The sequence below is a fragment of the Schistocerca americana genome, chromosome 8 (assembly GCF_021461395.2).
Source record: "Schistocerca americana isolate TAMUIC-IGC-003095 chromosome 8, iqSchAmer2.1, whole genome shotgun sequence".
Taxonomy (NCBI): Eukaryota; Metazoa; Arthropoda; class Insecta; order Orthoptera; family Acrididae; genus Schistocerca; species Schistocerca americana.
Genome location: NC_060126.1, coordinates 112,854,559 through 112,872,831, shown reverse-complemented (window position 1 = coordinate 112,872,831; position 18,273 = coordinate 112,854,559). Strand labels below are relative to the sequence as shown.

At 40.6% G+C, this 18,273-nt stretch overlaps 1 protein-coding gene across 1 annotated transcript in view; it reads right to left on the bottom strand.

The window, feature by feature from the left end:
* LOC124545610 (PAX-interacting protein 1) overlaps positions 1–18,273 on the bottom strand; it is a 179,897-nt gene that overhangs the window by 123,801 nt on the left and 37,823 nt on the right. The window contains exon 11 of the mRNA XM_047124558.1: positions 3,648–3,801. Coding sequence (XP_046980514.1) covers positions 3,648–3,801 — 154 coding nt within the window. The remainder of the gene's footprint in view (positions 1–3,647; positions 3,802–18,273) is intronic.

Genomic DNA, 18,273 nt, shown 5'->3' with positions numbered 1-18,273 from the left:
AAACTGCTAATTGTATTTCCTCAGCTTCCTTAACTACTGAACCCCAGTAGGATGAGGCGTGGCCACAATCATGCCTCTCTCTGTGAGCCACCATAAGGTGCACAGGGACAGTACCTTCCACTACTGCTAGTCATTCCCTTTCCTGTTACACTCACAAATTGAGCAGGGAAAACCAACTATTTGTAAGCTTCCATACGAGCCCTGATTTATCTTGTGCTTACGGCACTTCCACAATTTGTATGCTGATGGCATTAGGACTGCTCAACAGTCTTTCAAATACAATTCTCTAAACTTTTAACTGTGTTTCGAAAAAGAACATCTCCTTTCCCCCAGGATATTCCATCCGAGTTCATGAAGTATTACTGTAACATTCGACATATCTTGATTTCACCAACTGGCAACAAATCTGCAACATGCCTCTGAATTGGTGTGTTAATTTAACCCGATCTTGTAGGGATCCCGAATTCTGTAACAGTGCTCAAGAATGGGTCACCCAAGTACTCTGTATGCATCTCCTTTATAGATGAGCTACACTTTATGAGAATTATCTCAAAAAACTGAAGCAGAGCATTCACTTTCCCTTGTGCAACACAACTAGCTCTTTAGTCTCACGAAGTACAGATTGCTATTGACATGGAATGTAAAACTGATTTTATATTTTTTTATTTCCAGTAGTCTTTTGACATCGTTCCTCAGAAGCTACTTCTATTCAAATTACATGTCTATGGCATGTGAATTCAGGTTTTCTTGTCAGAAAGGTCACAACTCGTCGTCACTGATGGGAAGTCACAGAATAAAACAGAAGTGACATCAAGTGTTTCCCAAGCAAGTGTTACAGGCCCTCTGCTTTTCCTGATCTACATAAATAATTTAGGAGATACTCTGAGCAGCCCTCTTAGACTATTTGTGGAGAAGTCATCCACATAAATACCACAAGGAATATGCTAAATTTTGGCTACGCAATACATCACACAAATCTAAAGGCTATTCAACTAAATACTTAAGTATTACAACTACAAATACCTTAAATTCGAGTGATCACATATACAAAATTGAGGGGCAAGCTACCAAAGACCACAATTTATTGGCAGAACACTTAAAGAAAGCAACACGTCAACTAAAGACACTGCTTATACCATGCTCGTCCACCGTCTTGAGGAGACGGATGAGGAGATTAGTGTTTACCATCCTGTTGACAACATGGTCATTAGAGACGGAGCTCAACCTCAAATTAAGGAAGGATAGGAAAGGAAATAGGCCATGCCGTTTCAAAGCAACCATCCCGGCATTTGCCTGAAACAATTTAGAGAAATTATGGAAAGCCTAAATCAGGACGGCCGGAAGCGGGTTTGAACCGTTGTCCTTCCAAATGCAAGTCCAGTGTGCTAACCACTGCACTGCCTTGCTCAGTCCCGCCCTCTTCTGGAGTAATACTGTGTTGTGTGGGGCCGCATCACATAGGATTGACGGTGGACTCAAAAAAGTTCAAAGAAGGTAAGTTCATTTTATATTATCCCAAAATAAGGAGAGTGTGCCATGGATGTGATACACAAATAGGGGTAGCAATCGTTGAAACAAAGGATCTTTTCACGAAAATTGGAACACTGACTTTATCCTCAGAGTGTGAAAATATTTTTCTGGCACTTACATCCATACGGAGAAATAATCATCATAATAAAATAAGAGGAATCAGGAAATATTTAAGTTTTCATTTTTCCTGCAAGCTGTTCGAGAGTAGAATGGTAAAGAAATACCCTGAAGGTGGTTCAATGAACCATCTCCCTGGCACTTAATTGTGAATTGCAGAGTAATCATGTAAATGCAGATGTAGATGTACGAAGACCTTATGTACTCATTCCATTTTATGTTGCTTTGCAACAGTACACCTCGATATTTAGTAAAAATGATTGTGTCAAGCAGCCCATGTCTAAAACAGTATTTGAACATTATAGACATATTTCTCCTATTCATCTGCCAAAATTTAGCTTTTTCCTCATTTACTGCCAGTTGTTATTCATTGCATCAAATAGAAATTATGTCCACATCATTCCGTATTCTCCAACAGTTACTTAAAGACGTAGCGTGAGAGCTGCATACATTAGTGTCATCTGCAAGCACTTACAGAATGCTGCTAATCCTGCCTTTCAGATGGTTTGTAGAACAGCAAATGGAAATACAATGCTCAACCACTGCAGATTTGTTAGGCTGGGGAAAAGGGATGTGCTATTGGTGTTTAAGGCACTGTGGATTTCCTGACTCAGTGCTTGCTACAGTTTTATATCAGGCACTTAAGTTTATGTATGAGTGGCTTATCTATGATACATGCAAATTTTACTCCAGAGTATATTTTTAAATCCTGTGGTTTCCAAATTTCAGCATTTAAATACATATGCCTGAACACACAGAAGTCACCCTGAAGAAACTATATGATCAACAGCTAAATCATCGGAAACTGAAGTACTGCCAATCTGGACACATGCCTGAAAGGTGCTGGAATAATAAATTTCTTTTTGTGATTATTTGCTGAGCATTTGACTCAGACGCCACTTTCTGCTTTGCATACCTTTCTTTTAAGTTTCAGTTATCTATCTTTGGACTCGTTTCATGTATCCTGCCACAAAGTACTCTCGTGCCAACCTCTTCATCTCAAAGAAGCACTTGCAAGCCATCTGATGTCCTCAATTAATTGTTGGATTATTCCAATCTTAGTCTTCCCCTACAATTTTTACCTTTTACAGCACCTTCTAGTACCACAAAAGTTATCCCCTGATGTCTTAACACATGCCGTATCATCCCGTCCCTTCTTTTTGTCAGTGTTTTCCGTATGTTTCTTTCTTCATTGATTCTGTGGAATACTTCCTTATTCCTTATATCTTATCAGTCCACCTACTTTTCCAGAGCCCTGTACATTCTCAGAAATTTCTTCCTGAATTAAGGCATATGTTTGATACTAGCAAACTTCTTTTTTCCAGGAATGGCCTCTCTGCCTAGACTGCTTTTTATATCCTCCTTGCCTCATCTGTCATATGTTATTTTGCTTCAAAGGTAGCCGAATTCCTTAACTTCATCTACTTCACAGTCACCAATTTTGATGTCAATTTTATCTCTAATCTCATTTCTGATACTTCTTTCTTCAATTTACTCTCAAGCCAAAGTGTGTGCACATTAAAATGTTCATTACTTTCAACAGGTCCTGTAATTCATCTTCACTTTCACTGAAAATAGCACTGTCATAAGGGAATGTTGTCATTGATAGCCTTTCACCATGAACTCCATTCCATCATTGTTTCTTCGGTGTGTAGATTCACGACAGAGCAGGGGCGAAAGACTGCATGCCTGTCTTACACTGTTACACACTTTGTCCTGGGTCTTCAATTCTTATTGGTCCCTCTCCATTCTTGGACATATTATACATTATCCACGTTTCCCTACAGCTTACTCTTATTTTTCTCAGAATTTCAAATATCTTGAAACACTTTACACAGTGGAGCACTTTTTCTAGGTCAACAAATGCTCCAAGCATGTTTCGACTTTTGCTAAGTATTGCTTCAAATACCACTTGTAAAGTCAGGAGTGCCTCTGTGGTGTCTTCACACTGCTACAGAAAATATAAAGCCACATACCTGCAGCAGCAGCAGCAGCAGCAGCAGCAGCAGCAGCAGCAGCAGGCTGAGCACCATCAGCGACCGGCTGCTGCGGCAGCCAGTTCCCGCCGGCAGCTTGCGGCTGCCCCACTCCTGCCGCCACCAACTGCTGCTGACCCGGCACCTGCCTCAGCACTGCACCAGCCTGCTGGAGGACCTACGATGTCAGCACCACACATTACATAACAGCAGAGGAAAGAGAAGAAAGCTGAAGATCAGCTCAATGCTAACTAGAAAAGTTTCAAGGTTTAGAATATGAGGATCAGCATAAAATTCTGCAAAATTCAATAAAAAAGTGTCTCAATTTAATTGATAATGGAAAGAGTAGTAGCAAAACAAGCCATGTGACAGACCAGTGAGATAAAAGTATAGGTGTAAGTGGGAAATATGTAAAAATCAAGGAAAGATTTCTATCTTACTAACTACTATTCCATTCATGCTTTTCCCTCTTTTCTTACATCTATGAACCACTGCTGTCAAGCATCTGCCTGCGTGTTATGTTTGTATACTTTACTACAATATTCCCTTTTTATGTGAAGCATTCGAACCAAACACTACGTTCCTTATGTTACTAGAATTCGTGTCTTAAATTTGTTCACTTTTCAAAATGAACTACACCTCATTTACTTTCTTTATTCCTTAGCTCCCAAAAGCAATTTTTTGTCAACGAAAACTTGCAATCAAACAAATTTTTATTGCTAATGGTATACAGGTATTATTTAGCCAATAACTATTTTCAAATCTTTGGGGTACTTATTGGACTTCACCATTGGACGTTACAATTTTCAGCTTCTGTAACAAATATATTAGAAATAATTCCAATCCTGCAAACTCAAAATACATAGCAGTTGTCAAAACAGCAATAAAAATGGAAGCACAAGCATTTACTTCTCCATAATGAACAACACAATATTTATACTAGCTTAATATGCTTGTATACTTTTAAGAGAAATTTTCTTACAAATGGAAAATGTGTGTAATACATTGCAGGACAATGATGTTACCTGTAAAGACATTAGACAACTTGGTAGATTTTACATATAACAATTAAGATATTTATAATAGAGGGAAACATTCCACGTAGGAAATATATGATGAGGCAACAGTTTGTTGCGAAAGCTTGAATTTTGTGTGTATGTTTGTGTTTGTTTGTGTGTCTGTCGACCTGCCAGCACTTTCATTTGGTAAGTCATATAATTAAGATATTTATTTATCTAATGTGTAACCAACCCCCTTATAATAAGGAAGCCCATCATTACAACATATTGAATTCTCACTCTGTGCCTTTTGTTACCAAGCATAATGTCAGCTACTGAAATTTTCCCTACCTTTTGTGTAGAATAATAGACTGACTGACAAAAAAAGTGTAGCATCCAGAAGACATGGTCAGATGCTTATCTTACTTCTTACATTTACACACCACTGCTGGATACGTAAATGATTAGAGCTGCACTTCTTTGTGGCAGGTAGAACAGCCACCAGAGTACATTAGTACTGTTCGCATTTCGTGTTGTTAACAGGCCTGGTAGAGTATGTCAGGGGGGGTGAAAAGTGTCAGATGCTGAACGAACACTGTGAAGGACATGCAGATGCTGCATACACATGTGAAGCAGCATGACAGAGTTTGAAAAGGTGCCTTAGTGTGGGTTGCCCTTGGCCAGCTGGTCGAATCGTGGAGTATCAGATTTCTGCCCACATTCGGATGTGGCAGTGGACTTCGTTGGACTGTATGGGAACATGAAGAACGTCACACTTGCCATCAATGTTCTGGTTGACCTCACCTGAACATCACAAGGAAGGACCACCGTATTTGAGCACCAAACACATTGTAATCCCTTCATATCTGCACCCGCCATCCTAGAACAAGTAATAGGCTCACTGCAAAATTTTGTGTCACAACGCACCACAGATTGGAGACTAGCAGCAGCCGGACATGGGAATTACTGTCCCTCCCACAGGCTGCTATTAACACCACCACACACAAAGTTGAATTTGGAAAGATGCTATGACTGGGAGGCATGGACTGCTAATGAATGGTGTTACAGTGTTTAGCACCGTATTACAGTTCTTCACTATCCCTGATGAGACATGGGCAACGATTTCAGTGACAACACAGAGAGGGGACCCACTGTTGCAATGTGTTGGAGAGGCACTCTTGGCGTCATTGTGTATGTGTGTGGGGTGGGGAGGGAGTGGATTGATTATGACTTAAGGTCAAGGCTGGTAGTGTCTGAGGGAACTCTGTGCGAAAATACATCATAGACAACCTGCAGTCCCATGTGTTAACTCCCATGCAACAGTATGTTGGTTCCATGTATAAATAGGACAAGGTTCATACACCTAAGTCACATTTCTCTATGAACTGTCTGCAAGATGTTGAGGTACTCCCATGTCCAGCAAGATCTCCAGATCCGCACCTATAGAACATGTGTCAATCCAATTCAAATGTCAATTCTGTCCCCGTGCCAATACCCAGGATAAGTTACAACAGTTGTGGGCCAGGATACAACAATTTACGACACTCTTCACAAATAAATCGGTGCCAGAGGAAGTGCAACATTTTTCTGATAACTGGGCTCATACTGCCAAGTTCTTTGTAAATTTCATTCAATAGTGTAATCGCCAAAATAAATTCACATACCCTCTCAAATTTACTGATCTACTGGAACTAGTGTATTGACACTGTGATGTCATCTAAGATTCAATTAATTCTGAGCATCGACCCAACAGTAATTTTACATGTAACTGCATGCAACAAAGATTCCAATACAGATCTTCGCCTTATGCATATAATGCTCATACCAGCTGAGTTATGCCAGGATTATTCATTGTTCTTTATTCTTTAGCATATTTGTCTTATGCCTGATTTCAAATGAAGGCTCTCAGTGGCGTCCGTCTGACACCTTACGATCCAGTCACAGAACAGAGTGCTGCAGGTTGCCATCCTGTTAAGGCACCTGCAACTCAACCAGAACCCATCCTGCTTGCGACATCTGCTGCAGTATCTGTGGGTGCCACATCTACCAGATTCAGCACTGTTGTGGCGGCACTAACTCACCTCCGCAAGCCATGTGATACTGGCCTAACTTCGCAGTTTTCATAAGGACGCCGCCCAGCAGCTAGTCAATCAATGCAAGATTCAGGCTCAATGCTTAACATCATGTTCTGTGTATGTAGCTGTCAGAGCCATGCATGCCCGCTGGGACCTCAGATGTCACCAGGGCTGCATATAAACACTGCATATAGACTAGAATGGCTTCCTTCCTTTGCTCCGGTGTTTCTTGTATACACTGTTTAATTGCACCCATCTGCTTCTCTTGCTCCCTGTCAATATTTAACCCTCTTTTGTGTTTTTGTCACTGATCTCACTTGCCTATTTGCCATGGCTACTTCTGCACAGGACTTGTGACCCCTGCAGCTTTGCCAGTTATGGGGCTGACGTGCACCGCTAGACCAAGGCACCACTCACTTGACGATGAAATTTTCTGTGCAAAGTCTTCATGCACTATAGATGGGATAGCACAGACTGTTTATCACACACAGTATCTCCTGCACACCACTGGGCTACTTCTACGGCACCTCATATGTCACAATATTCCCCCTGCCTGGGACTCATCTCTGCTCCCTCAGAAGTTTGACAATATATTGGATTCACGGCCCACATTCCGTGCTTCATGTAACCACCTCCTTCATGTTTCTGCTGTTCCAGATGTTTCTCTTCGGGCCACCTCCAGCCCCTCTTCCTCTCGCACACTTGCCTCCAGCATTGCCTCCTCCGACACTGCCCTGGCACCTCCTACCCCAGAGCAGCCAGCCCGATTGACACCCCGCTCTGACGGAAAATCTCTTGTACTTTCGGTACCCTCAGCACCCATCCATTCTGTGGACCCCATTCACCATCCTATGGAGGCATCACTCATCTCTTTTCTGCTTCTACCTAACCTGGCCTGTCACCTCCAGATGCATCTCCCACAGTTCTGTCTGTCGCTGATGGTTCGGTGTCCTCCTTCCCCTCTTGGACCATCTCTCTTCTCAGTGTGAGTTGCGTCCATTTTCTGTTCTCGCATTCTTCTCCGACAGGCACTTCCACAGTGCGCAACCCGCTTTCTGTGGGACCCTGTCTGATGCCACCATGTCCTGGTTGCTACTCATATACATCTTTCATCACAATAAAAAATGTCTTATCAAAAGTACGTTCAGCCATCTAAATTTCCATTTTTTTTTTTTCTTTTTGTTACCAGTTTTGGCACTGGACCACACTCTCTTCAGGATGCCCTGACCGACATGTAGGAATAATCCCACCTCTTGCACAATCAAAACAGGGGCCAGCACACAATTACTGGTATCCATAGATTTCTTACTTCTTTTGAATAAGGCGATCCTTTCATTCATCAATTGCAGATTGTTACACAAACATTCAAACCAAACCAGTCAAATATAAAAATCAGTTCATCACTTTCATTTCATGCGGCCTCTGACTTCCCTGTACCTTCCATTCTGCGGTCTTTGAAGTTTCGTCCCAAGGCCTGGTCACGCGTTCTTCCATCGCCTTCAGTGGACTGGTGCCATTTCTCAATGAGAACCCTTTATGTGTCTTCATTTTTCCAGGTCTACTCCTCACCTTATCCTGTCTGCATGGTGTCTGCCCTTCACTGGCCACATTCAATGCTGCTTGTGCCTTATCCTGGGAGCCCTTGGTCGAGGCCGATTTTCCTTCCCAGTATGGCTCAGCACCTAGGCTCTTCGTCATAACACAGCAGCAATGCGTCCACCAAACTCAAGGGGGCATCTTGGTACCACTGTCACGCTCGGACCCAGCTGCTCCCACGTCCTCTCAAGCCATTACTATCTGACTGGCCGCACTGGCAGCCTGTCACCATAATGGCTACCACTGGTTTGACCGTCTATCTCCCACTGGCCGCCAGCACCCTGGTGCTGTTCTCCTGCCCAGCCTCCATCAGGACCACACAGCACACCTTGCAGCCACCATGTGGGGTGCCTGCCACACTGTTCCAGCACCACTGCATCCGACACTTCTTCTGAACCCAAACCCACCATATCACACACCATATCACACACCAGCAGCCCAGATGCTGTCCTCCACCGTCGGTCCTTCCCTTATGCTTCACGTGCCATCAGCTCCTGCCTCCTTTGTGCCTTCATCTTTTCGGTGTGATGGCGACATCACCCATCCTCTGCCATCCCAGATGACTGCATCTTATTCCTTCCAAGCCCTTTGAATCATCATCATTTCTGCATATTGCCAACATTTCTTCAGGGTGTGGGGCATGCACTGGGTTTCTTCTCTAACAGACCCCTTTGTGAATCTCAATGTACTTTCTCCCAGATCTGCTCCTCACCAGACTGGAATTTTGGTCGCCTCCTGTGTCCTCAAGAGCTTTCTCTTTCAAGCATAGTGCCAGGCTCTTCTCTTCAGGGCACTCTCTCCGAGCTTTTAGTTGGACTTCATCGCTGCTTCTGTTCTACAGTCCTTGCCTTGCCTCATCTGGTCACGACACCTTCAGCAGCTCAGTCACTTCCAATCAGCCACTTTAAATCCACATCCAGCCATCTAAATTTAGGTTTTCCATGATTTTCCCAAATTGCTCAGGCACATGCTGGGATGATTCCTTTGAAAGGGCATGGCCAATTTCCTTCCCTATCCTTGAAACATTGCAAGCTTATCATCTGTCTCTCATGACCTTGGTGTCAATGGAATGTTAACTCTAACCTTTCTTCCTTTATTTTTCAAAACTTTCTAAATATCTCTTTAACCATCCATAATTCACTGTTGTGTAATACTATACTCCAGACTCCAGACATAACATTTAGCAATCTTTTCCTGAGTTCCATTGGAATTCTTCTAGATGTTAATAACTACACCACCTTTTCAAATGCTCTCTTCTCCATTGATATCCTTCTTATTTCTTCAGTACAGCTTCCATTCCACATCATTAAACTTCCGGGTACAGAAATGATTTCATTTGTTCTACATTTTTTCTTTCTCCAAATTTGTTACTGGAGCTTCCTTCTTACTTATTCGCATCATTTTTGTCTTTCCTGCACCTACCTTCATTCCATATTACACGGCCCTTCTTGCAATACTCTTCCAATATTTGCTTTAGCTCCTCTTGTGAGTCTACCAGCACTGAAAAATGATTCATCCGAAAGTTAATAATATTCTCAGTCTTTTTTATGTGTCCTTCGACGAGTCGGCGCTGCCACTATTTGATGAGTTGTTACCTTTATCCCTCGAATTACTTACATTCCACCAGCACTTTTCATTACCATATTTACGTGGAATTTTTGTAGTACGTACATGCTGCTACAGTGTGAAAGAGATGTGGAGACTTTGTATGTCATATATTTGTTGCCTTATTAATAGTCTGTCTTACTATTCATATTTTCATAGTTCCCATCATACAGAAGCTATTCTGTGTTTGCTAGGTCATGTCTTGTCACACACATCAAAAGATACTTCTGAAATTAATAATGGCATTAACCAGTGTATTAATGCAATTTCTTTACTATCTGAGTATCATAAAAAAGCCTAGTTTTATCTCGAGCTATAGTTGAAAATACATTGACTCTTAAACTAAGAGTCATTTTTATACTGTCATATTCAATATTCAAACAGGTGTGCTTTCCTTGCCACAGTGAATGTGCAGCATGCCAGAAAACAAAAGAATGGTAATTAAAAAAACTACAAAATTGTGCATACTTCTTACATCAAGTATTTGAGTGCATCTGGTGGCATGCAGACCATGCAGTCCAACATCAAAGAAATTTGTGAAACAGTAACCAACTCATACAGACAACCAGGCTAGTCAGAGTGCAAATGGTAGCTCTTGCTTCAAAATATATTAGAGATTTTTATAATTAAAGTTTCTAAACTTATACTCTAAATCTTATTACAGCAGTAGCAGCAACAGCAGCACAGAAATTTCCTTCCGATACAGTCCCTAAGGGCACCTTATCCTGCACTGTACACTAAATGCATTTAAATGAAGTCTCATTTTTGTCATGACTCAGAAAATCCTCATAATATTCCTTAATATACCACATCCTTCTGTTTTCCAGTTCAAGACACGTACGTACACAATAATGATCTCAATTGGTTACAATATACCTGTACAATATTTTTTGATTAAGGATCTGTAGTTACAAGCCTGCCACTAAACACACCTCTAATTTTCAAACGACAATTTGGAGAAGTAGGTATTTTCAAGCTAGAAAACAAACACTTCAATGGTTCACAATGAAAGATGATGAAGTTTCAATATTAAACAGGCTTCAGTGCCAGGAGGAATACCATCACACAATGATGCTCCATGAAGAGTTATGTGAATATTTCAAACTAAGTATCTCTGCTTAACACTATAAAATGTTGGCAGATACTGGGCAAATGCTCTCTGGGTAGCCAAATTGCACATTTATTGGTAGTCACACGACGTTAATATTTCTGTGCCCTCCCTTATCAAATAGATACACATCAGCTCTTCTCTAAGCACCAAATATCAAATGAAAATGATTACTTTTTAATAGTCATCCTCTTCTGACTGGTTTGATGCAACCTGCCATGCTACTTTACCATAGCTTTAATTTTTGCAATTTGCCTCAATGCTTTCCCCATACACTACATATACATTTCTATAGTCTGAAGTCAGTCACTGAATAAGGGACTTGGCTGCATGTCGCTTCTCATGCTTACAGAGAATCTTCATGTTAAGAAATTTTCAGATCAGTCTTTAAATGAAAAAAAACCAGGTCAAGTCATACAATGTGCAGTCTGCAGTGCATGGACCTGCCTTACCATTTACAAATTAGTTCTTGTCAAATGACAGACACAGACATAGTAGTAGTATGCAATCACCCCTTGTACCATGTTCAAATTTAACCATTATCTGCTTTATTTCTGGGAGACATTGTGAATACATGATACTGTATTAGTTTAGAGAGGATCACAGCAAGGGTTCATTCTGCCTGTAAAAGTTCACACTAAAAAGTGTCTATGTACAATGACAAAATTATGAGAAGGGTACGTTGCTATTCGCCATATAGATGAGATGACAGGAACAACAAAAAGACTGCTAAACATGTGACTTTTGGGTAAAAGGCCTTCTGCTAAAGTAGACAAAAACACACACACACACACACACACACACACACACACACGTATGTATGTATGTACAAGACCACTGTCTCTGACCACTGAGGCCTCAGGTCATGGGCAGGTGAGTTGTGCTTTTGTGTGTGTGTGTGTGTGTGTGTGTGTGTGTGTGTGTGTGTTTTGGCCGATAGCTCATATGTTTAGTAGTCTTTTTGTTATGCCTGCTGCAACTCAGCGTCTACTCTATATGGTGAGTAGCAATCTATTCTTTTCACAATACTGTCAATATTCTGTCCTGGATTTTGCACTGTTCTTCATACAACGAAATTTTCACAATATGTGACCAACATGTGTATCACGCAACAAAAATTTCTTTCTCTCTTTTATAGTGTCTGAGCACAACTTGACACACAGTCACGCAAGAAAGAGAATGTATGTAACAAATGTGGAGGTTCCATTACGAGTGGCCAACACTGGAAATACTGAATATCATTGGTCTCTTCCAATGTAAATTTCATGAAATTACACACAGTCCTACAAGTCTGACTATGAAATACTCTCCATGCACACAACGTACTTGGACACTGTGATACTGTGTGTGTGTGTGTGTGTGTGTGTGTGTGTGTGTGTGTCAGAAGTAGCAGATAACAATACTCAAGGTTTACTGGCCAGCACCCAGCAGGCAACCATGCTGGCTGTCCCTTTGGAACAGAGAGATGAACTTGTCTATACCCGGGCCGCTGAAACATTTTACTTCAACGTCACTCCCCGAGTGAGGAGCGCAAGGCGCTGTGTCTTCTGAACCAGTAACAGCACCGCTACAAAAGCCGGTTCTGGTGTCGATGCTCCCACATTGCCGGCTTCTGTGTAAACATTGTATGTTAGTGCGCAACTGCCTGCTTTTGTGTTGTGTTGTGTTACCACCTCGACTACAGTTTCTGTTTATTAAACAACATCACCAAAACGACACTGTTCACCAAGCGACAATCCATTGCATCATGGAGTGCCATTAAACAGTCAGTCTTTAGAATTGCTACAGAGGATGCATGAGTTTTATGAGCAAGAAAAAGGATTTGTTTCTGTTCATGAGCAGGTGTCGATTCCTGCCGATAAAGTTTCAGAGCGCACCTCGGAAACTCTAGGACTCAGTCAAAGAACAGTTATAAGAGACGGTGTGCTACTTCAAGATGTACAAGATACTGAAGTAAACTATGTGGAACAAAGCCCCAGAGGGAAAACAGTGTGTTTTTAAGTACTCGTGGAAAGAAAAAAAATCAGCCTCGTCCAATTACAGATATTGATTCTTTCCAAACTGATGCAATTTGTCGGCACATGTACGGATATTATAAAGGAAACAATACCCCACAATAGCGAAGTTGCTAATTTCTTTAAAAGAAAGTGAACTTTTCTCAGAAGGAAAACATCACTTAAGGTGGTGTTAAAAAGTATGGGTTTTGTTTTCAAAAGTTAGATGGGCAAAAGCTCTTACTTGATAAAGCTCACATTGTTGCAGCTTGTAGCATTTCCTTACACAAAATTGTAGGAAAGGACATACACTCAGTCATATGGTTAGATGCTGGAGAATCAGTTGATAAATACTGGACAGATGATACTTCAAATAGCAGCGGTCATCAGCCAACAGGAAGAGGATACCAATTAATTGTGGCCCATGTGGGATCTTCAAACGGCTTAGTGGCTGAAGGACTTTTAGTTTTTCAATCGAGAAAAACTGGTGACTATCATGAGAATATGAATTACTCATGGTTTCTACAGTGGTTTAAAAATTTGTTGCTCCAGTTTAGTGTTCCGACAGTGTTTGTGATGGGCAATGCACCATATTATTCTGTAATTTTAGACGAAACTCCCACCACTAGTGGCCATAAAGAACGTGACAAAACTGTTGTTATATTTGCTCGTTAAACAAAATAAGCCTGTCACGTCTAAATACACTGTAGATGAAATTGCAAGCAAACAGGGTCATATGGTAATTAGGTTACTGCCTTATCACTGCCATTTTATTCCAATTGAATTGGTTTGGAGTAATGTCAAGGCGTACATTAGAAGCAATAACAAGACTTTTACAATAACAGATGTAGAAAGACTGCCACGTGAAGGTCTTGCGACCGTACACACAACCTCATGGAGGAAGAAAGTAGACCATGTTACTAAACTCGTAAGAGAAGTACAGCCTATAGACTGAATTATAAACAAAAACGAACAACTGATGACGATGATGATGGCGAAGACAACATTTTGGCACCAATTCTGATGATACTGCAGGAGAATCGGATGGAACTGCACCACTGACATCGTACATTGGTGAGTTTAAATGTATACAGAATTAATTCTTTCTCTCTGCAACCGAGTAGGCTATGCGTGCTTTGCTTTGTTTCTTTCTACAAGGGTGGATGGTGTGTTCTTCGGTATTCTTAGGTTTACATTATTCTACGACATTTTATATGCAACTATTCCGGTAACAATTTTGAACAACTTTTCATTGATACTGTCACTAGAGCACGTCAAAACGCGGCTCAGTCTCGCTGGCTTCTCGCTGAGTACGCAGCTCATTATCACTGGCACAAGTGCATGAGGCGGAGATGACTGACGTCATGCTACGAAACTGAGCTGAGACGAGGATTGTTGAATATGACACGTGCCGACCCAAGACTGCAAAAGCGCAAGCTGCCCGAGAGACTCGCATTATCATAACATAGTGGTAGGCAGTAAATTGTCACAGGACTAAACTCAGCATGAGTGGTTGCTGAACCGGGACCAGTGCAATGACTACCATAAGAAAAGATGTTGTGTTGAAGAAACTTGCCGATAGGACGGACATTCTGATAAATAAAGTGGGAGTAAGGAGTGGCAGTTCCAGTTGGGAAAAATTTAAGGTAAGCCCTTCAATTATTACTAAATAATTACAGAATAGAGCTTCCGAATTCGAGATGTGATAGTATTTGATTAATCGAATCGCTTTGTTTTTGTAGCAATTTTTAATGAATTCTTGTGTCCGTAAACTAAAAGAAAAATTGGCTTCGTGAAACATACGTGAAGGTGTTTATTACGACTGTTTCAAGTGGTTGCTGAAAGAGATACACATCTTCCAGTTGGTTACATTCAGTGCCAAAATGGAAATTGTGGAGCATTACTTTCTTACAAAGGAAGCACAACCAGAATGAACAGACATAAATGCAAGAATAATCGACACTTGTCAAGCATTGCAGCTGCCAGTGCTGATAAAATATCTATTACGGACAAATGTGTGCAACAGAACTCCGACCATTTAATATGGTAAGTGGTGAAGGATTCATAAGCTTGGCTTAAGAACTGATAAATACGGGAGCAAAATATGGACAAATCACTGTCCAAGGCGTGCTACCTTCCCCAAGGACTGTAGCACGACATATTAAGGAATTGACTGATCAAGTCAGGAGTGAACTTATTCCAGTAGTGAAAGACGCAATTGGTAAAAACCAGTGTTCAATGACGTGCGATCTGTGGAGAGACGGTTACCGTAAGACCCATTACCTGACGGTCACGTCCAGCTACATTGATGAATTGACAGACAAATGTAAACTAAAAAACAGTGTCAAATGTTTTTTATTCCAGTCTTTGATCACAATATCACAACATATGAACATGGAGGGTCCAAACGATGAGTTCACAGACCTTCTCTCATGGTGGAAAACAAATTCGTGTGTCCTGTCGAAACTCAGCAAAGAGGTTTTCTGTATACCTGGCAGTAGTGCCTCGAGTGAAAGAAATTTTAGTAAGGCATGGATGGTACTGACTCAGAAAAGAAGTTGTCCAGATTCCAATCGCGTTAATGATATTCTCATCATCCATAACAATAAGAGAACGAAATAAGCTAAATTTGAAGCACAGAAGCAAGGGGAACTGACAACTGGTTTTATGAGGTGTATACGTAATCAAATATAATATTGAGAAGTGATAAGTAATGACTGCACAATTATGCAGTGGATATTACATTCTTCATACTAAGTAATGTAAATTGTTGTATAACTATGGTACTAACAGGAGAACAGACTCAACTGCAGTGCAATTTCTTCAGAAATGGGACTGCTGAATTAAGGTTTCAGATTAATTTGCGAAACTATATTGTACATTATTTGTTTTGATTATGTACACTTTCTTTTAATTAAATGAATTTATTATTGTGTGCTACGGTCATTTACATAGCTTGAGTAGAAGAAAATTGGTTGTGTATAACAATAATTTCAACGTACTGTTTAGCAGGTGGATCAAATCCTCAGCTGTTGCTTTAAATGGTTTTACTTTTGGGTGCTATTGTACGACTGTCGGTACAACAGTCTTTGGTTGGTCAGTTAGTTAGTTAAATGTTCGATAGATCATTTGAATGATTCTTTTATGGAAATGACATGGAAAGAGAGTCTTTTTTTCTCTGGCTACCACATTTTCAATAGACATTCTCAAATGGAACAGAAGAAGTTGTCCAGGAGAAGTGATTTTAAGTTTGATTTAAAACTCACTTTGCTACCTACCAGCCTTTTTAATTTTTAAGTTTGATTTAAAACTTACTTTGCTACCTGCCAGACATTTTATGTTATTGAGCATGTGATCAAAGATGTTTGTTGCTGCATATTGTACTCCTTTCTGAGCCACTGACAGCTTTAATAATGGCTAAGATCTTTTTCCCCTCTAGTGTTCTGCCTATGGACATCACTGTTCTTCTCAAACTGTGATGGGCTGTTTATGACGAATGTCATTAGCAAATATATGTATTTTGACAGCGCACTTAAAATGCTAACCTCCTTGAAGATTATTGTGCCTACATGATTTCCGTGAGTGAACATCGCATATTATTTTTACTGCTCTCTTTTGTGCAATCAATACTTTCTTCCTAAGAGATGAGTTACCTAAGAACATCATTCCATACCGCATTTCTCTTTGTTGAGTTCAAGCATCGTAATCTTCAGGTTCTTCCAGCTTTAGCAACAGGTGGATACGGCTTTTTGTAGTTTTTCTTATGCCTGTTGCTGTGATTTGTATATTTTCAGTCAGAAAACACAGCATATGAAAATAAAATTGCAAGACGGTAATGGTTAACAAAAGGATATCAAACAATAACAAATGGTAATTATGTACAGTGATTAATACATTAAGCACCTATGACCTGAAAAGTGGAACACCTCAAAAGGTGGTCGTTTCCTTCAAGCGTTCCAAGTATGTAGCTACAGAGCCTGCGAAAGACTGTTCGTAAGTCCAAAGCACCTGCCTTCTCGAACATTCTACTTGTACAGCGTTGTTGCAAAAGTGAAATATTTTTTATAGAACTAGGGCCTACAACAAAATAAAAATAAAACACAAAGTCACACAATTAGCTTTGATAGCAAACGTTACAAAATTAACTCTGAAACAGATAATATGTTAACCACCTTGCCCTAGTTGATGGCAATCTTTAATGCTAACAGAGGTCGTAATAAATACAGTGAACCGTATTAAGTCATTGAAGAGTGAAGAAACAGTGGGATAATAAATCTGTAGATAAATAAAGAGGAAGAAATAAACACAAGGATAAAGGCAATAAACTTCAAAACTAATTCCGCGAAAGGAAATCTTGTGTATGCGCAGTTACACACGAAATAGGAAACATTTGTAAAATGAGACGTCACTTTAAAAACAGCCGTAACTACAAAACGCGCACACACAAAACTCAACATTAATATTTATGGTAGTCAGAAAAGTGGGTGGCTGGTTTTCCTTGCTACGGCAAGAAATGACTTCGTGTTAATGCTTAGCTTAGACCCCACGATAATCGTATCATCATGTAGAAAATAATTTACAGTCGTCATCTCTTGCTTTGTCATAAGGTTCCACGATTTCCCTTGTCGCCGTTACATACAGTTTCTGAGTAACCAGAATGCCACCACTGATAGCACTTTTACATGAAACTTTGGCAGCTTTAAATTTATAATTACGTAGACCAGAATTGTTCGAATGTCTCAGTTTTGATTTGTTCGACCAAATCTCCCAAAATGTATTCACACATACCAGCACAACTGTGACATGTCACATGTGCATGTTCCTTACTACCGTACTTGTAAGTCGGATAGTCGTACACAGTACGACCCGCATCCTGAATGGCCCCATGCGACCGGCGGCGCTGCAGATGGCCAGCAGTGTGTGTCGGTTCGCCTCATTATCGAGACCGCGCTCTTGGAACTAGATATCTCCCAGGCAGCATTCTCACTGCTCAGTCCCACTTACGAGAATGAGCGGGAATACGGCGACAGCTGACGGCCTCTAACTGTCACTCACTTCAGGCATTTTTATTTCTCAATTTCATATACTATCAAACGCTTTGTCTCGTCGTCATTCTCTCCATTGTTAGGAAAACGTACTTTGTTGTACTTATGTATAAACGTTGATTGTAGCTTATATTTACAAAATATACTTCGGAGCTGTGGGCATGTGCGGTGGCTGTTATTGCAACCTTGGAATCACAGTACAGCCAACTACACGTGAGATGTCAAGTGA